We start from the raw sequence: 21,052 nt of genomic DNA, 5'->3' as shown, positions 1-21,052 counted from the left end.
TTTCTAATGTTTTGTACAAATACCCCTTTTAGGGGGACATCGTGTGATGTTGAAACGACAGTCCTGTCTGAGCCTTCAATTTTCCCATCAGGAAAATATCTTGAATGACTCATGAATACCTAATAATCCCAGCATGATTTTTGAGTGCTCCAGTCCTAACAACTTGAACTAAAAATATCCATGTTTTGACTATAACTCATTCAAGCAATTGAAACACGAACTGTGTGATGTAGGATGTGAAGACAAAGCTGATCATGATCATCTCGACTGAGAGCTGCAGCATTAACCAGTCTGAGAGTAGGAGTAGAGGGAGTTTTACACTAACTGGCTGAGAGGGGTAGAGAGAGCCTAATCACAAGGAGCAGCAAGCCAGTGCCGCATCTATAATTCACACACACCCTCCTCTCCTTTCTCCTCCAGGAGCTCACACTGCAGACCTGTGCTCAGTGCATTACACACACAGACACACACACGCAGGCAGGCACGCATACACATACGCAGGCACACACACAGGCACACACTTACTTAACCAATTAGGCTGCACTACTGTATTCAGTGTGGTGAAAGAGCCCCATTGAAAATCCACCTTCTCATTGCAGTAAGAAATGCATATATCAGGCAAACCCCATTCACATTCCCATTTAAAAATACGTAGCACTAAACAAATTGAACACCCATTCACAAATCCATTCATGTACTACAACAGCACCATTCAAAAACCCATTGCTCTGAAACAGCTTATAGTAATTACAAAAAGCTGAACGATACATTAACACTATCATTCAAAGCACTGAATCACTCTCCCCATTCAAATACTGTATGCACAGTCAGTGGATGTAACAACATCTAAATCCAATTGCCATTGGAATTTCAATAGATAGGAAAGGAACTACTGTATATTTAGACAATGTTTCCAAAAAAAAGTTTATTACACCACTTTACATTAAAATGACTAGATTTCCCAAAAGCCAACCCCCCTTTAGGCTACATGCAACTGAGCCAATTCCAGCAGCCAATTCCACCCACTTAGACTGTAGTCCCCTGAGCCAGGAAAGGATGGGAAGGACCTGCAGGGCAGAGTCTAATGGCTCTGTGGCTTCACTTCCTGACAGACAGTCACATGCCACACACACACACCAATCATGCCTCATTAATTGCTGCACTCAAACAATCAGAACTCGACAGGACGCAACATTAGTCATAACACCCCATGCATGTGGTGAGGAGGATAGAAATCGCTCTCGCTTTTGAACTTAATGTCTTTCGTTTGTCTTTAAAAAAAAATGCATTATTCATTTATTTGAGACAGATGCCAATCAGCACTGTCTGGCATGTTGAATGAAACCAATAGATGTTTTGTATCATTGCACTTGCTGACACTTCCTGTTTTCAGCATCGGCAACATCTCTGGTTAAGATTTCCTCTGTCTGAATGAATCTAACGAGAGAGAGAGAGAGAGAGAGAGAGAGAGAGAGAGAGAGAGAGAGAGAGAGAGAAACCCATTTCCAGGGTCAGCAGCTATTGTCATTACCCAGGAGGGAGGGCTCCTATTATGGGATGAGAGAGAGGACTTCATGGGCAGAGAGTGGAGGTAAGTGGAAGAGAGGAGGAAATCAGGAGAGTTTCTGAAGGAGAAAACCCTTTTAGCACCGGAGATGGGGAGGAAATAAAGTACATGTACTGAAAGATGGGAAACATTACTATAGGCTGTCAGTCACTGACTTCTGTACAACTGAAGAGTAACCCTCTGCTCTCCGTATCAAAGACATTTGATGAGAGAGCAGTGTAGAGTGTAAATCTACTATCCTTACCCACTGGGCACACACTGGTTGAATCAATGTTGTTTCCATGTCATTTCAATGAAATTATGTTGAACCAACGTGGAATAGACGTGGAATTGACATCTGTGCCCAGTGGGTAGTTGCTACACCCTTTTTTTGATAAAAAATTAATGATATATACCCATTGATTCTTAAAGAATATAACATATAAATGCCTCATGAGCAACTGTCATACCGCATCAGAACCCAAAATATATGCTTGTTTTCGCCAATGTTTGTAAAGAATATAAATGTAAACAAACACTGTATAGCCTCAAAACATGGTTAAAAGTATAATTTTGATCATAATAAATGATAATATGCCATTTAGCAGACGCTTTTATCCAATCCAATTGATACCATGGATGGTCAGTCCTTGTATACATAGCTCTGTCTATGAATTGGAGAATTTGAGAGTGGTTACGTCATTCTATGCCCATCCCTTAGCTTTTTACCAAAATAGAGGTGGGGTGTCTGCTTTGTTATTGTTTAAATTAAGGATTCTAGCTTTAAATCAGTTGATGATATGGGCGAGAGAAAGAAAGGGAGAATGGGAGAGAGAGAGAAAACGAGAGGGGTAGAGCGCAAGAGACATGTCTGACAAGCTAAAGCTGTGGAAGATTAGTGCATAGGTTACTGTGGGGTTTTAAATGAGGCTTCACATTTTTAACACTGAATACAGTACATCTCCAATTAAACTGTGTTAAGGCCTTAAAGAGGCAGTGTGTGAACTATGTGTGGGAACTGTGATGACACCTGACCAGACCTCCACCTCCATTATCCACACATCCTCCACATTAAGTACAGTGTGTCATCACACATACAGATGTAGGATCTTAATTTGAGCCAGTTTGCTACAGCAGGAAAATAATCCTGCAGCAGCAGGAAATGTGAATTATTATGTGGATTATAATTACATTGACATTTTTGTAGGGGTTAATACATTTTTCATAAGGAAAAATCAAGTCTGAAATTACAAAGTGGGAATTACAAACTTCAGAAGCCTTTTTAAACCTAAAATACACTACACATTTTGTGCTGCATTGCAGGAGAGTTCTCCTGCAACAGGGTGATCAAATTAAGATCCTACATCTGTACTGTAGTAGGTTATCATTCATCGAGTCACGCAATAGCAACGTGCTAACGTTAATGTTTGGACTTGGAAAATACAGTGTATGTAATAACACATATAGCAACCTGTAGTAGCCCCTAGCCCCTCTCAGTGGGACCAGTGGGACTGCAAATGGACAATAAAAGCTTAATGACGGCACGGCTCTAGAAATGTATGCACTTTGAGATGCAGGATCCAAAATGTTATTAAGGTGAGCCACTTCATTAGCCTTTACAGGGGGAACATGCTCGTTAGGCTTTAATTGAGACACGTTTTAACCCCTATGGATTGAGTGGAGGCCAGGGTTTGGTCAGGGTTTGGTCTATTCAAAACACGCCATCTTATGTTACATAGGATATATACCATGTTTGAACAAAGGGACGAGAGAATAATCATATTTGAGATTGGGTTAGTTGTTCTCCAGATTCTGCAGAAATCTGTAAATTGATGCTGAAATCTTTTGATATAATAAACCTTTATAATCAAAGTACAGTGTCAGCGGATTCCTTGTCAACACAGCATATCAGCATCGTTGTCTCGACACCACAAGTGACAACAGATATACCATGGCCTAGTTACTGTAACTGTATACTGAGTTCAGCAAACTTGGTTCAAGATTCATGATGTTTGCGGGCACCATGTGGACACCAAATGTTCCATTATTTATGTATCCATTATTTATCTTAAAGTGGATAATTCACCCTCTCGTCTCTTCGTGTACAGTACTTGGGGGATACAAGATCTGGGGGAGAAGCAGTGTTAGATACAACAACAGAACAGAACACTGTAATTAACTATCAACCCTTCAATGTTAACTACCTCTCTCATTTACCAGCTCTGTGTCTTAAGGATGGGATAAATCCTCTGAGAGCTGTTTGATCTCCATACCATGTAGGATGCAGCCTTCACGGGAGAGACAGGCTATAGGAGGAGGACTAAATGAGGGTTCCCAGGAGGAAAGCCCATTGTGATCAATTGCATTGTTTGCCTCTGCCTCACTGACAGATATAGATGGCAAAGACAGAGAAAGAGACACAATCCAGAGTTGTTTCAATTCACTTCCTGGATAGATTGAAATCCAGGCGAAGCTAGAGAATGACTGATAACCAATTAGACCTCTTCTACACCCACATCTCCCGAACTACTCGTCAGAGTGGATTCTGTTCAACCACCTCTAATTGATTCAAAGAAGCAACCGCAGCAGAGAGAAAGAGAAATAAATAGAAGAAGGCTAGTTATAAACATTATTTAACCAAAAGGCTTTAATTGTTATAGCAGAGATGAACTGTGAGTCATTTCCTTGTTGGAGAAAGTCTGCCAGTCTAGTCTTTTGTTTCTGGGCAGTGGAATGAAAAGGATAATGGGAGAAAATGAATCACCCTATTGTGTGTTATATTATTTATATTGTACCTCTCCTCTAATCAATGAGCTAATCAATGGCTACATATCCGCAAAAGCAGCAGTTGGCAGGGAAGATTGTCTAAATGGCTGGACAAAGTGTGACCATTTAATACAAACAGATTGTTAAAGCATTAAAGTGGTGTTATGTCTGTCAAGTTCACGGGAAGTTCCCCTAGGTAAAGGAGATGTAACATTACCTGTGGATAACCCCTTGAAAACAAAGGCAGTCAAAACAACATCAAAGAAGTTCACAAACATTTGTGAAAAAACGGAGAGAAAAGCCTTCATGATGTTGTATAGTCAGACAGAGATCCAGAATCGAACAGCTTGAAAGGACAAAATTGTCCTGCAGATAAAAAAACATTCAAACTAGAGCAGTTTTAGTTGGAAATCTAGAAGTCTAATGTCAGTGAACACCATTGCCTGGTTCCAACAAACAGCAATCTCAAACATGCCTACACAAGACTTGTGCTGCAGTGAAGGGAGAAATAGAACTCGTTCTCACATCCCAGATGACTACCATCAAATGTCAGAAAAGCACAGATGGAGGGTACTATAGATCTGACTCTCTTCCACCATTCCTCTTAGTGGGTACACAAACAGCACATTGAAGGTTTGTGTTCATGTTGATTTAAAGAGGCAAAGACAAGTGCCTAGGAAAAGGTTTGGAACCGAGCCCAGCAGACACACGTTCCTCTGACAGGTTCTACTGTCAGGATCCAGACAAGCTATCAGACCAGCGGTGGCTCTGTGTTTGTGTTTGTGTGTGTGTGTGTCACGCTTTTCTCCTTTCTGCAGCTAAGCTCTTTCAGCTGGAGCTGACAAGTAAAGTGAGGGGAAGAGGGGTGCCAGAGCTGTGAAGAGATATAAACATTCAGACTCATACCCACCTTTGGGATTTATGACAATCCCTTAATATGTATGGTGATGATTAGTAATTACACTCAGTTAGTACTAAGTACTTCAGTGCACCCCCATTATTCAAGAATCCACACTAGAATACTCGCGCATCAAAAACTCTCAATCATTGCTACTCTCCCTTCCGAGACGGCTACAATGCCCTCCCCCGCCCTCCCTTTGGCAAATCAGATCATGCCCCCATTCTGCTCCTCCCTTCCTATAGGCAGAAGCTCAAACAGGAAGTACCCGTGGTAAGGACTGTTCAACGCTGGTCTGACCAATCGGAATCCATGCTTCAAGATTGTTTTGATCACGCGGATTGGGATATGTTCCGGGTTGCCTCTGAGAATAACATTGACATATACACTGACACGGTGAATGAGTTCATCAGGAAGTGAATAGGGGATGTTGTTCCCAATGTGATGATTAAAACCTATACAAACCAAAAACCGTGGATAGATGGCAGCATTCGAGCAAAACTGAAAGCGCGAACCACCGCATTTAAACACGGCAAGGTGACTGGGAATATGGTTGAGTACAAACAGTCAAGTTATGCCCTCCATAAGGCAATCAAACAGGCAAAATGTCAGTACAGAGACAAAGTGGTCACAATTCAACGGCTCAAACAAAAGACGTATGTGGCAGGGACACCAGATAATCACCGATTATAAAGGGAAAACCAGCCACGTCGAAGACACCGACGTCTTTCTACTGGACAAGCTAAACACCTTCTTCGCCCGCATCGAGGAAAACACAGTGCCGCCGACGCGGGCCAATGTCACTTCCGAGGACTGTGAGCGCTCGTTCTCCGTGGCCGACGTGAGGAAGACATTTAAGCACGTTAACCCTCGCATGGCTGCCGGCCCAGACCGCATCCCTAGCTGCGTCCTCCAAGCATGCGCAGACCAGCGGGCTGGAGTGTTTACGCACATATTCAATCTCTCCCTATCCCAGTCTGCTGTCCCCACTTGCTTCAAGAGGTCCACCATTGTTCCTGTACCCAAGAAAGCAAAGTTAACTGAACTAAATGACTATCGCCCCGTAGCACTCACTTCTGTCATCATGAAGTGCTTTGAGAGGCTAGTTAAGGATCATATCACCTCCACCTTAGCTGACACTCTAGACCCACTGCATAACGCCCCAATAGATCCACGGATTACGCAATTGCCATCGCACTGAACACTGCCCTATCCCATCTGGACAAGAGGAATACCTATGTAAGAATGCTGTTCATTGACCACACCTCAGCCTTATAATAATATAATATAATTTGCCATTTAGCAGACGCTTTTATCCAAAGCGACTTACAGTCATGTGTGCATACATTTTTACGCATGGGTGGTCCTGGGGATCGAACCCACTACCCTGGCGTTACAAGCGCCATGCTCTACCAATGGAGCTACAGAGGACCACAGAGCCTTCAACACCATAGTACCCTCCAAGTTCATCATTAAGCTTGGGGCCCTGGGTCTGACCCCGCCCTGTGCAACTGGGTCCTGGACCTTCTGATGGGCCACTCCCAGGTGGTGAAGGTAGGCAAGAACACCTCCACTACGCTGATCCTCAACACAGGGGCCCCACAATGGTGCGTGCTCAGCCCCCTCCTGTACTCCCTGTTCAACCCATGACTGCGTGGCCACGCACGTCTCCAACTCAATCATCAAGTTTGCAGATGACACAAGAGTGGTAGGCAGCAGTGGAGAAGGTGAAAAGCTTAAAGTTCTTCGGCGAACACATCACTGACAATCTGAAATGGTCCACCCACACAGACAGTGTGGTGAAGAAGGTGCAGCAGCTTTACAGTTGGCACTATGCATTCGGGCAGTTAGCGTTCTCCTGGCATCCGCCAAACCCAGATTCGTCCATCAGACTGCCAGATGGTGAAGCATGATTCATCACTCCAGAGAACGCGTCTCCACTACTCCAGAGTCCAATGGTGGTGAGCTTTATACCACTTCAACCGACGTTTGGCATTGCGCATGGTGATCTTAGGCTTGTGTGTAGCTGCTCGGCCATGGAAACCCATTTCATGAAGCTCCCGACGAACAGTTATTGTGCTGACGTTGCTTCCAGAGGCAGTTTGGAACTCGGGTGTGAGTGTTGCAACCGAGGACAGACCATTTTTACCCGCTTCAGCACTCTGTGGTCCCGTTCTGTGAGCTTGTGTGGCCTACCACTTAAAGGCTGAGCTGTTGTTGCTCCTAGACGTTTCCACTTCACAATAACAGCACTTACAGTTGACCAGGGCAGCTCTAGCAGGGCAAAAATTTGACGAACTGACATGTTGAAAAGGTGGCATCCTATGCCACGTTGAAAGTCACTGATGTTTTCAGTAAGGCCATTCTACTGCGAATGTTTGTCTACGTAGATTTCATGGCTGTGCGCTCGGTTTTATACACCTGTCAGCAGCAGGTGTGGCTGAAATAGCCGAATCCACTAATTTGAATGGTGTCCAAATACTTTTGTATATTTATTGTATATATAATATCTTATATTATACAGTGGGGAAAAAAAGTATTTAGTCAGCCACCAATTGTGCAAGTTCTCCCACTTAAAAAGATGAGAGAGGCCTGTAATTTTCATCATAGGTACACGTCAACTATGACAGACAAAATTAGATTTTTCTTTCTCCAGAAAATCACATTGTAGGATTTTTTATGAATTTATTTGCAAATGATGGTGGAAAATAAGTATTTGGTCAATAACAAAAGTTTCTCAATACTTTGTTATATACCCTTTTTTGGCAATGACACAGGTCAAACGTTTTCTGTAAGTCTTCACAAGGTTTTCACACACTGTTGCTGGTATTTTGACCCATTCCTCCATGCAGATCTCCTCTAGAGCAGTGATGTTTTGGGGCTGTCGTTGGGCAACACTAACTTTCAACTCCCTCCAAAGATTTTCTATGGGGTTGAGATCTGGAGACTGGCTAGGCCACTCCAGGACCTTGAAATGCTTCTTACGAAGCCACTCCTTCGTTGCCCGGGCGGTGTGTTTGGGATCATTGTCATGCTGAAAGACCCAGCCACGTTTCATCTTCAATGCCCTTGCTGATGGAAGGAGGTTTTCACTCAAAATCTCACGAATATACCAAAAAGTTATATTTTGGTTTCATCTGACCATATGACATTCTCCCAATCCTCTTCTGGATCATCCCAATGCACTCTAGCAAACTTCAGACGAGCCTGGACATGTACTGGCTTAAGCAGGGGGACACGCCTTGCACTGCAGGATTTGAGTCCCTGGCGGTGTAGTGTGTTACTGATGGTAGGCTTTGTTACTTTGGTCCCAGCTCTCTGCAGGTCATTCACTAGGTCCCCCCGTGTGGTTCTGGGATTTTTGCTCACTGTTCTTGTGATCATTTTGACCCCACGGGGTGAGATCTTGCGTGGAGCCCCAGATCGAGGGAGATTATCAGTGGTCTTGTATGTCTTCCATTTCCTAATAATTGCTCCCACAGTTGATTTCTTCAAACCAAGCTGCTTACCTATTGCAGATTCAGTCTTCCCAGCCTGGTGCAGGTCTACAATTTTGTTTCTGGTGTCCTTTGACAGCTCTTTGGTCTTGGCCATAGTGGAGTTTGGAGTGTGACTGTTTGAGGTTGTGGACAGGTGTCTTTTATACTGATAACAAGTTCAAACAGGTGCCATTAATACAGGTAACGAGTGGAGGACAGAGGAGCCTCTTAAAGAAGAAGTTACAAGTCTGTGAGAGCCAGAAACTTTTGTTGTTGACCAAATACTTATTTTCCACCATCATTTGCAAATAAATTCATTAAAAATCCCACAATGTGATTTTCTGGAATTTTTTATCTCAATTTGTCTGTCATAGTTGACGTGTACCTATGATGAAAATTACAGGCCTCTCTCATCTTTTTAAGTGGGAGAACTTGCACAATTGGTGGCTGACTAAATACTTTTTTTCCCCACTGTATATATATACAGTACCAGTCAAAAGTTTGGACACACCTACTCATTTCAGGGTTTTTCTTTATTTTTACTATTTTCTACATTGTAGAATAATAGTGAAGACATAAAAACTATGAAATAACACATATGGAATCATGTAGTAACCGAAAAAGTGTTAAACAAATCAAAATATATTTTATATTTGAGATTCTTCAAAGTAGCCAAACTTTTCCTTGATGACAGCATTGCACATTCTTGGCATTCTCTCAACCAGCTTCATGAGGTAGTCACCTGGAATGCATTTCAATTAAAAGTTAATTTGTGTAATTTCTTTCCTTCTTAATGCATTTGAGCCAATCAGTTGTGTTGTGACAAGGTAGGGGTGGTATACAGAAGATAGCCCTATTTGGTAAAAGACCAAGTCTATATTATGGCAAGACAGCTCAAATAAGCAAAGAGAAATGACAGTCCATCATTACTTTAAGACATGAAGGTCAGTCAATACGGAACATTTCAAGAACTTTTACAGTTTTTTCAAGTGCAGTCGCAAAAACCATCAAGCGCTATGATGAAACTGGCTCTCATGAGGACCGCCACAGGAAAGGAAGACCCAGAGTTACCTCTGCTGCAGAGGATAAGTTCATTATAGTTACCAGCCTCAGATTGCAGTTCAAGTAACAGACACATCTCTACATCAACTGTTCAGAGGAGACTGTGTGAATCAGGCCTTCATGGTCGAATTGCTGCAAAGAAACCACTACTAAAGGACACCAATATGAAGAAGAGACTTGCTTGGTCCAAGAAACACGAGCAATGGACATTAAACCGGTTGAAATCTGTCCTTTGTTCTGATGAACCCAAATTTGAGATTTTTGGTTCCAACCTCTGTGTCTTTGTGAGACGCAGAGTAGGTGAAAGGATTATCTCCGCATGTGTGGTTCCCACCGTGAAGCATGGAGGAGGAGGTGTGATGGTGTGGGGGACTTTGCTGGTGACACTGTCAGTGATTTATTTAGAATTCAAGGCACACTTAACCAGCATGGCTACCACAGCATTCTGCAACGATTCGCCATCCCATCTGGTTTGCGCTTAGTGGGACTATCAATTGTTTTTCAACAGGACAATGACCCAAAACACACTTCCAGGCTGTGTAAGGGCTATTTGACCAAGGAGAGTGATGGAGTGCTGCATCAGATGACCAGGCCTCCACAATCACTCGACCTCAACCCAATTGAGATGGTTTGGGATGAGTTGGACCGCAGAGTGTAGGAAAAGCAGCCAACAAGTGCTCAGCATATGTGGGAACTCCTTCAAGACTGTTGGAAAAGCATTCCTCCTGAAGCTGGTTGAGAAAATTCCAAGAGTGTGCAAAGCTGTCATCAAGGCAAAGGGTGGCTACTTTGAAGAATCTAAAATCTAAAATATATTTTGATTTGTTTAACACTTGGTTACTAAATGATTCCATATGTGTTATTTCATAGTTTTGATGTCTTCACTATTATTCTACAATGTAGAAAATAGTAAAAATATAGAAAAACCCTTGAATGAGTAGGTGTGTCCAAACTTTTGACTGGTATTGTATAGATACACACATACTCCGGACTCTGACATTGCTCGTCCTAATAGTTCTATATTTCTTTGTGTGTATTCTTGTGTATTGTTAGTTATTACTGCAATGTTGGAGCTAGGAACACAAACATTTAGCTATACCCGCAATAACATCTGCTAAATATTTGTATGCGACCAATACAATTTCATTTGATTTGATTATCCTGATAGATTTTCTTTAATAACCAATTGGTTCTTCTCTTCTTTATAAATAAAGTACCACTGCTTTTACGGCCTGGCTGAAAGTTACCAGTGGAAAAATGTACACAGCATTGACATAGCATTGATTAGTCTGGCTAATGGTTGATTATGGATCAGAGAGTACTGATTAGTGAGCAGACTCACCAATAGTGGTTATGACGGTGCCAGCGAAGAAAAAGGAGGAGCTTAGGTCCCACAGACTTGTCTGATTGGATGAGTTTGCTGTCGGGTTGACACCCGCTCTGATGGCAGAGACCACTTGCTGAGGAGACAGAGAACAGCGGTTTAGGGTTAAGGGTCACACACATACTTTCACAAACATTAATATAAACACACTCCACTCAAGTAGGATAATACCTCCTAATGTGTGTGTGTGTGTGTGTGTCTGCATGCATTCGTGTGTGTATGTGTGCACTAGAGCACACGTGTGTGCACGTGTGTGCAGGATTGGGTGTGCACTTGTGTGCATGAGTCTGCTCTTATGGTAGATGCACCACATGCTGGGAAACAAGTCTTTTCACTCGGCATTCATTCACTACCAGAGCCGCCTCTTCCTACTCTCAGACTACGTGCTGTGCGTATGGCCTCGCGGCAGCTAGGGCCGCTAGTGTGTGTGTGTGTATGTTAGCTGTGTGTTAGTTGTGACTGGTGACCCAGTAGTCTTTGTGCGTGACTGTCCTGTCAGATCCCAGACTGTTGCATAGGGAATAGAGCAGCAGAGCGTAAACTCACTCAGAACACTAGTCTTATCTCAGGAGAGACAGAGAGGGAAGTCATCTGAAGGAGACAGAACACACACACAGAGAAACTTCGGGGATCTGAGGAGGATGTGCTGTCGGGCGAGAAATTGTGGTCATGCATAGGTTCAGCTAAACTCAAAGCTTTCTCAAGCACACTCATATCATCTTCAGACATCAGAGTTTCAGCTAGTGCCAGTGGAGTCGGAGCATGGTTCATCCCCTATAAACCCCCCTAAAACAGCTCGAAATGTTAGATGGCGACAATACTCTGTAATCCTAACAGATCTCATTTGTGAGTTCAGCCCTGCTCTAACAAACAATATGAGAACCTGTCGGGTCAAACGACTGCCGACTCAATGACAGGTCTGGACATCCTTGTGTGTGTCCAGGAGGGAAATAACTCTTTAACAAACACAGAGGAAACCACAGGGTTTAACGAACGCCCACTCACTGATAATCCATGGCCATCCATGTGTCCCAGAGCAAAATAATTAAACATTGTGACAAATATAGAAAGACAAGTGGAGTCTAAACACAGCTCTTCTGCTTCCATACCAATCCCTTTAACCAATCAATAACATAAATAAACATCAATCTGAGCCTCTTGAGAGTTGGAGCCTTAAATGCTGCTTTTGTTGGATTATATGGATTTTGTCATTACGTTTCCTAGAGTAATAGGACAAGGGCATGATCTTTATAGATTGAGATCCAGCCTCAGTCCCTGAAGGGCCATAAACTCCACCTAAGAATGTCTTAGTCCAACACAGGAAGACATAGTATACAGTACATAGCTAGAGTACAGTATAGCCTCATGATAATATAAAAAAAATCGCTGAAAGAGTGTCAGATTAAAATAATTACTTGAAATATTGCTAGCTGCCCAAAAAGGCCCTGCAGATATTATAAGGCTATCAATGTTTCATCGTGGAGAGCAGATGCGGGCTGTGGTCCGTATCCTGCTGGTGGGAGTAAAACAGAACTAAGGCACTGTACTGCAGAAAGAGTCATAGCAGAAAGAAAAAGGAGACGATTTGGTGAGCTGGTGGGAATCATTAGGACTTCAGATGAAATGTTTGATCTGATTTAAGTATTTCACAGGCACATTGGGAGGTTTTTTCCATTACTGATAAAGTGCACTGAAGGCTCTCCCACATTCTGTGATTGCCTGCTTGCAAACATATCACATATCATCACTCAAGCCTGATCTTATCTGAGAAGTGCACTTGAATAAATAAATTAATGTGACATAACTGCAACGCAGGCAGGCAGCATGCAGCTAAATCAGGGACTCTGTGTTCCACTGCTATTATTATGTATTATTAAAGCCAGGCCACACACCCCAGCAGGGGAAACAGCACAGAGCACTGTCCATGGTCCTGATCCTGCACAATCAGCACCTACCCAGGCTAGGCTGCATGCTAGGCTACACCCCACACAAAAATACTTTGTAACAGGAGTTTAACCCAATGAGTCTCACCGACTTCTAACCCCTTTTAAACATTATGTGTTTGAGCGACAGACTTATGGGTTGTACCATTGGATTTGTCTATTTCTTCTGCATCCATAGATATCAGATACTAGTCTGTGTCAGTAATGGGGGCTGAGCTAGAGTATTGTTTGTGAGACAAGGGCAGATCCCCGAAGTGGCTCACAAGCTACACAAGAGGCATTAGAAGCTAAGGGGTTCTTCTACATAGCAGATCAAAGGACATCCCAGGACATAGTATCTATAATACTGTAATAAGCTCACATAGTTGCTGTCTCAAACTCCGAACTCCACACAGTAATTCACTGACTAGCTGGATATTAATTTCCCAGTGAGCAAACAATTTCTGTACTTACAGTATTCATATAATTCATAAATACATTTGCCAATAAAGCTCATGAATGCAACTATTCATGTCAAATTGTTTGTGTTCTACTTGTAGCCCTGGATGTCCTGAAAATAAAATGGTAAAACACTTAATTGTGAGGCTAAATATAAGGGCATGCAGATAAATGAAAGTTAGATAAATTAAAAGCCGATATTTGCTGGGGTCTCGGGAGTTGGGACTGAGGTCGTTCCACGAAATGAGTTCCTTTTGCATCCCTTTGATATTTTAAAGTGGAACTGACAGCATTTTAGCAACATGAAATCTTAATAAAGTCTGTTCATATACACCCCCAGGAAGATTATGACACTACATTTTCTGACAAGTGCACACTTAGACATGGTCATTTTCAAATTTTCCTAATTCTTAGAATGTTTGGGATTTACATATACTAAGGCATTTGTGAAAATTCTATAGCAATATATAGTGGGAAAGCAGCCGTGAGTTTGGACAATTAATAGATACTGCAGTAAATAAAACCTAATAAAAACATCTGTCTCATCCAGGACTGGAGTCTATGCAGACTGGTGTGCCATAGCCAACCAGAGCTACAGTAGGCCTTTATGCAGACAAGCCATTTGCCACTCGGGCCAGCCATAATTCACTTTAAACTGGACTGTGTGTTTACAGGCAGTAGTAACAGCGTGACTTTAGATCATTAGAACGCATTCGCCAAAAGTCACAAAATATACCTGAATTGATTTCTGCAAATATGTATATACCACAGGAGTCCTCTTACATTTGGGAACTTTACAGTCCTATTGATCAAACAACCATGAAAAGGTAGGCTATCTCTTATGCACATCAACAACAACAAGATCAACAACTAATGCTAGCCAGAGTATGATGAGCTAAAATCTAACGAAGGAACATTAGATAAACCCTCTCAAACTTTTTCAGCTAGTTGGCAGTCAAAATTGCACTGATAAACGATGGGGAATTGTAGCCTACTCATCCTTCTGCAGCTTGCCTGCCAATGCATGCTTGTCCCAACCAAGCACCCAAGCTAACTGGCTAAAGTTGGCTAGCTTGCTTACTATAGTCATTTCTATTATTAACCTTTTGATATGGGAAAAAGTGTTTTTTATGAAGTTGAAGATGTGCTATTATAAGGGTTTTTAAACATCTCAAAGGTCACTGAATTGGTGGATCGACCCAGCTACTACTACCCCAGTGACTTTCAGTAGAGCAGCAACTGGGTTGGTGCAAAGTCAAGGCGCTGTCCACTTCAATTCATCACTGTGAGTGAAGGGGAGACAAAACTTTACATGAACTTCTGGCCAACCCAGCCTGTGACTGTTGAATGTGATAAGAGCGGTGTTATAGTGTGATGTTAAAATCGGCATAATAATAAGTAAGAACCCTTTTTAGTTCCAGGTAGAACTCTTCTGGGTTCCATTTAGCATAGCATCTACTCTGATAGGCCTGCTGGCTCCATCTCTCTGGATGTCTGTCTCCTATCTGTCTCCCAGCAAAGGCAGGCAGGGATATTGATGCACATATTAATGCACTGTTTTAGCATTCACTTCCATAGTTGTTCTCAATCTGACCCTGTGGAATCATAAGATGGGGATAAGAAGAGGCCCACAATGGAAGGCCTTTCTGTTGGCGTTAACAAATGTGCCTTCATCCTTGTGCCGCTGTGCTGGAATCTCCCCGCGGCCGGACTTTCAATAACAAACACGCTTTTAATTACTCCCTTCGAGGGAACGTCTTTGTTCATTCATCCAGCGAGGTGGAGAGCCGGGGGCTCTGGAACACAGAGAGCTTGGTAAACGGAGTGTGTGTGTGAGTGAGAGTGAGAGTGAGAGTGAAAGTGAAAGTGAGAGTGTGAGTGAGAGTGATAGTGAGAGTGAGAGTGAGAGTGATAGTGAGAGTGTGTGTATGAAAGCTGTGCATATTAAAGAGAGGTGTGTGAAAGTGGCGGGACTAAGTGTGTGAGATAGAGCAGTGTGTGTGTGTATTAATAAATCATCTGAGTAGCCAGTTAGTGCCTTGCACTAACCTCACTGAAGGCCCTACTGGAGTGGTGCAACAGCTGACTAATGGCTACTAATGGAACGAGCCACCATTGCTGCGGTGTTTCCCCCTTAGGGAGGCTTAGGCGGGCAGCCGGGCGAGAGCTAAGTCTGTTCCTTACCTCCTACTCCCCTCATACAAACAATCCTGATCTCGCAAGCTTGCGAGATCAGGATGGTTCGAACGAGGCTAACTCCCCACCCCCATTCAAGCCTCAAACAGTTTGGCTTCAATGAAGTTGAGTTGAAAGTTATTTTGGTGTCACAAGCCCCCAGCTGTTGTGTTGAGTGTGCTTTTATGCTCCGTCTACAAAACAAAATCTAGCAGGAAACACAGCACAGGCTCAAATATTAATGCCATTATTCCTGTACTCAAACACTAGCAGGCGTTCACATCAGCACGGTATCTATTACCCCAGAGTGATAAGCCATGGTAGCCAGCCAGGTGGGTGCCACAGCATTGGTAGTAGTGGGAGATTTTGTCAGTGATCTCTATTATGGATAGACACTAGCAAGTGATCACTTCGGCTAGGGTGTTCCACTATAGGGGTAAGGCTTTTCCCTCAATTACACTCCAGCAAAAACCAACATACACTGTAAATGTAATCCATTATCATTCATTACTGTATGTAAACACTAGCACATCAGCTAGGGGCATTTCTCCCAGGAAATAATCTAGTGTTTTTCCCACTATAACTTTAGCCTACATAGTAACTCTGTGGACAGGATGTAGAGTCTGGACCCACCTTGACAAGGTCCTCGAGTTCGGAGGAGTTCACACAGGTGTGCAGCGACAGGAAGTCCAGTTTCTCGGCCAGGATGGCCAGCTTCTGTTGGCTCTCGTGGGGCTGCTCCAGCGCCCGGAACACCAGGGCTCCCACAATGAGGTAGAGCACCACCAGGAAGAAGATGACTGATACTGTCTTCCACCTCATGACGGTGAAGCGTGAGGTGTCGTACTCGTCCTCTGGGGAGTTCAGGACCACCGGCTTGGCAGCCGAGAAGGAGAGGCGGGGCTTGGAGTTGTGAGCGGCAGACTTTGGGTCAAGGAGATCAGGTGGGGCCACTGTAAGAGCGGAATAATTTCCATTGGCTGTTAACTTGGATGTCAATAATCACTGGTCATCGATCACTTTGTTATGGCCTCTCTTGTAAACACATCTCGCTAATGAAAAGGTTTACTTCATTTTACTGATAAAGTGGTAAATGAAAGTTCAATATGTTGTGTTAAGCCTTAGCTAAAGATGCAACAACAGCATTATTACATTATGGTGATGGAACTAATCATAAGATAAATGTGATAATGTAGGCTACTTAAACCATATTTGGACCAAATTGCAATCATCTATGACCTTAGCAGTACTCAGACATGAAAGCAGATGCAGGAGGATATCTCACAAGACAGGTGACGTGAATCACGTGAATTCCGGTTGAAGGACGACTGCTTGTTGTTCGATGTTCACGACCTTGATTTAACAATTATTTTACGGCCTCCGGTTTTATTTTCTCTCAATTGTTTTAATAGCCCTAGTAACAAAGTCTGGTTATGCACTAGTTGTATTATTTCACTATCTTACATCAGTTTTTACAAGTTGTAACTTTTTAGGCTAGGCTACTCTCTTTCCTGCATCTACTAGCCTACCTGTGAGTTGCACCTTAGAACATTAGACCTGTCAACGAAGATAATCCCAGTTGTGTCATTGATATCCAGCTAGTACATCAACTGGTATAGCTGCTTTTAGCAATCCTAGTATTTACACATTAGCGTTGCTGGGAATTAGCTTGCAAGAAAACGCAATAGTCCGCCGGAAGCCAGAAGTTAAATAAAATTCAGTTTAAACTTACTCTGTCGATTGTTTGTAGGCTTGGTCCTTATGCAAGGGGGAACTTGAGAAAAAAACATCTAATGGAACGTATAATTAAACAGAATTTCCAAACTTGGGTCTGTTGTAGACCCATGCATTTCCTCAGTGAGGCCAGTTCCTCTTTGCTTACCTCATATCAAAATACGTTTTTGCATTTTTTTGTGCAGGTATGGCGCACATGCAGGAATTTTATTTTGACATTAGGTGTTACAGGAGGGGGTCGCAGTTCCAGAACGACCCACTAGGTGTCATCCTCCGACAACCATAGGCCCTCCTCATTCAGTCGGGACTAATCATCATCATCCTATTGGTGTCACCTGTGTCTATTGGTTCACCCGTGTATTTATGCCCTCACTTCCCTGTGTTCCCTTGTTCAGTTTTCTCTGCTAGTTTCTCTATGTCCAGCAGTACTACTCAGTGTCTGATCGGAGATCTATGTACAGGTACTTGAGAAGTGTTCTCCCTGTTTCGTTATTTGTTTCAGTCTTAGGTAGTATTTTGTATTTTGGCTGTCAGACGGTTTTTGGAGACTTATTTGCTCCGCCTTTCTTTTATTATGATAAGTCCGTTATTTTGTATTTTGGGACCACCAGTAAAGATCCTTGTTTCACCATCTCTGCTTACTGCCTACTGTATATCCTGCACCGCACCTGGGTCACACCTCACCCCAACCCTTACAATTAGGTAAGCAGAGAGGAAGTGGGTCTACAACAGACCCACGTTTGGAAAGTCTGTTTAATAGAGTTCGCCAGCTTGTAATCCTAAAACCTGGAAATGAGTTACCACTGGTTGGTTCAGCCATTCCTATGGGGAAAATTAATGGGGAAAGAATAGGGTTTTGGGATAAATGCCGAAAATCAGGTCTGTGGTTAACACAGGCTTATGAGATCATATATGTTTTGCTCTATTTACATTTTAGTCATTTAGCAGACGCTCTTATCCAGAGCGACTTACAGTTAGTGAGTGCATACATTTTTCATACTGGCCCCCTGTGGGAAACAAACCCACAACCCTGGCGTTGCAAGCGCCATGCTCTACCAACTGAGCTACAGGGGAGATAATGAGATAATATCAGTCAGTTAACATTACCTTCATGAATTATGAAGCCTGTGTGCTTTTTTTAATTACATAAATGCTTCAAAATTCACAAAAAGTGACGTTAGCTGATGAAGATTATCTCATAGATCAAAACGTATAAGATCTCCTAAGCCTATGTTTACCACAGACCTTATTTTCAGAGGTTATCCAAAAACTCTCCAAAAACTCCATTCATTTTTCCATAGGCTTTGTCCAACCAACCATGGCGGAGTTAGTGCCTACAAAAAAAGCACCATTACTATTGCTCTCTATTTACAGTATGTTCTATTAGATGTTCTTTCTCAATTTTCCCCCTTTATAAGGACCAACCCTACTGACAATCGGACAATTGGCAGAGTAAGTTGAAATATAATTGTATTTAAAGGTAGACTCAGCGATATGACGTAGATGCAGAAAGTACACAGTATAGTGGGTACATTTCCGCAGCAATTAAGAGCGTTGAAGCGCGAGGCTCAACTTCTCCACTGTTTTGGTGCCCTGGCTACCACACTGAACAGCGTGAAGCGAACCTGTGCACATGCGCAGGTCCTGTGTGGGACTGTGTGAGAGTGAAGTCTTGCATCTCGGGGTGCTACTCATGGCAACGTCATTTCACTGAGTCTACCTTTAACTTCTGGGTGACTATCCTGTTTTTTTGCAAGCTAATTCCTAGCAATGCTAGTGTGTAAATATTAGTGTTGCTAAAAGCAGCTACAACTGGTAAGGATTGTTGGATCTTAATGACAATAGAAAATCAATGTTCTAATGGCATTGCTTTGCTAGGAGTACATTTTACATTTCATTTTTTTGTAATTTAGCAGACGCTTTTATCCAGAGCGACTTACAATTAGTATAATTTCCAGGTTATTCACATCTATGCCATTCCCCATCCCTGAAAGTGTCAACCCTTAATCGAAACATTAACATCCACACCCCGCTACAGTTTCAATAAAAAGCTGAGGGATGGGGCTAGAGAAATGCAACCACTCTCAAATCCATAGACTACGCTATGGATGCAAGGATTGACCATCAATGATATCAAAATTATAGTTTTAACCATTTTTTTAGGCTATACAGTGGTTGTTTAGATTTAGATTGTTTACAAACATTGGAGTAAAACAAGTTTAGACCTATATTTTGGGTTCTGATGGAGTATGACAGTTGGACTAAGCTCATGAGGCATGTATATAGTCAATGAGTATATCATTAATTTATAAGTCCAAAAATGGTTGTAGCAACTAAGGATTGCCCCATTATGTCAATGGAACAATGTACATAAACAAATGCATGTACCATATTATAAAATTAATCACAAGGACATTACCAAAGATAAACTTGCTCCATTTCTGAAGCAAGAAGGAACATATCTCTCTGTAATTCGTGACAGAAAAGGACCTAGGCATGCTGTATTGTCAAAAAATAAAACATTTGAAAAATAAATTAAAAGGAAAGATTGAAACCAGGGCATCAGCTGTCTTGTGCATGAAATGTGGTTTTGCCATTATTAACAAAAGAGCCCAAGCATTTTTAATCTCTTGATAAATTAAACATCCTCAGTTTCACACAAGGCAGACCAACCGATAACAAGCGTTACGAGTCTGTATTACTACATAATGACAAGGTTTTTCAAAAGAACAAACAAAACGTCTCTAGGCGATTGTAGCCTATACTGTAGGCTATTATCTCGTGAATAAGATGAATTATCTACTTGTTATAATTGTTTCCCATTCATGCATATGGTAGCTTGATGCGTTTAATGAAGATTTTAGAAAAGCACCCAAATGACGTCCGTTGTGCACAACTAACTATCCACGTGATGTTTTGCGTTTGAATCGTTTTTAATCGGATAACTGTCTCTATTGCATATGGTTAAAATCGAATAGGCCTATTGAGTAGAATAAAAGGCTACGCATCGAATAACCCAGATTTTATCATTGTCAAAACTAAACTAAACAGTAGAACAACACCAAACACTGGACACGCGAAAGGACACCACCAATTGTTTCACTGTACCTGGGCATGGTCTTTTCCTCCAAAGCAACGGTTTTCTGAATAATATTAAACGATCTGAAAAAGGCACGGTAGACTGGCCAGCTGGTGGGAGTGTGTCAAGCAACATGCGATTTGAATATCAGCCCACCGTAGGCTACTGTAGTCTAGCCTAGGCTACTTATCATGCGTCTGAATTTCAAAATGAGTGGGTTTCGCACTTACTTCTTCTCTACCAAATGCCCTTTTCTTGCTGTTCCTCATCGGCAGAGATTTCCAACCGTAGGCCTAAATATCTTATTGTTTTCAATTCGCCCGTCTCCCTGTTGAGCGCTCCGTGCATCAAGGGTCGCAATTATCCACATGGTTTTGGGGAGGCGTACTTCCCACATAAAAGTATTCCTACTCTCTCCTCTCGTCTTGGTCCAGTTTATAATCGCCGAAATAAATATTTGTCAGTACGCCGCGTTCCCATTTAAGGGTGGGCGAAGATGGAGCGTGACACAATAGCGGGAGGGCGGAGAGGAACAAATGGTTCCAAGA

General features: G+C 42.4%; 1 protein-coding gene across 1 annotated transcript in view; it reads right to left on the bottom strand.

Annotated features, from left to right (window-relative positions):
* Positions 1-20,808, bottom strand: part of LOC311106468 (potassium channel subfamily K member 2-like) — a 47,421-nt gene extending 26,613 nt beyond the window's left edge. Inside the window, exons 1-3 of the mRNA XM_084148803.1 lie at positions 20,735-20,808; positions 16,325-16,644; positions 11,094-11,211 (exon numbers count right to left, since the gene is read on the bottom strand). Of these exons, the coding sequence (XP_084004929.1) occupies positions 11,094-11,211; positions 16,325-16,644; position 20,735 (439 nt within the window). The 5' untranslated portion in view covers positions 20,736-20,808. The remainder of the gene's footprint in view (positions 1-11,093; positions 11,212-16,324; positions 16,645-20,734) is intronic.
* Between the last annotated feature and the right edge of the window lie 244 nt (positions 20,809-21,052).

The sequence above is a fragment of the Coregonus lavaretus genome (assembly GCF_964263955.1).
Source record: "Coregonus lavaretus genome assembly, chromosome: 31".
In the NCBI taxonomy this organism is placed as follows: Eukaryota; Metazoa; Chordata; class Actinopteri; order Salmoniformes; family Salmonidae; genus Coregonus; species Coregonus lavaretus.
The sequence above is the reverse complement of the archived record's forward strand: the minus strand, read 5'-3'. Positions and strand labels throughout refer to the sequence as shown.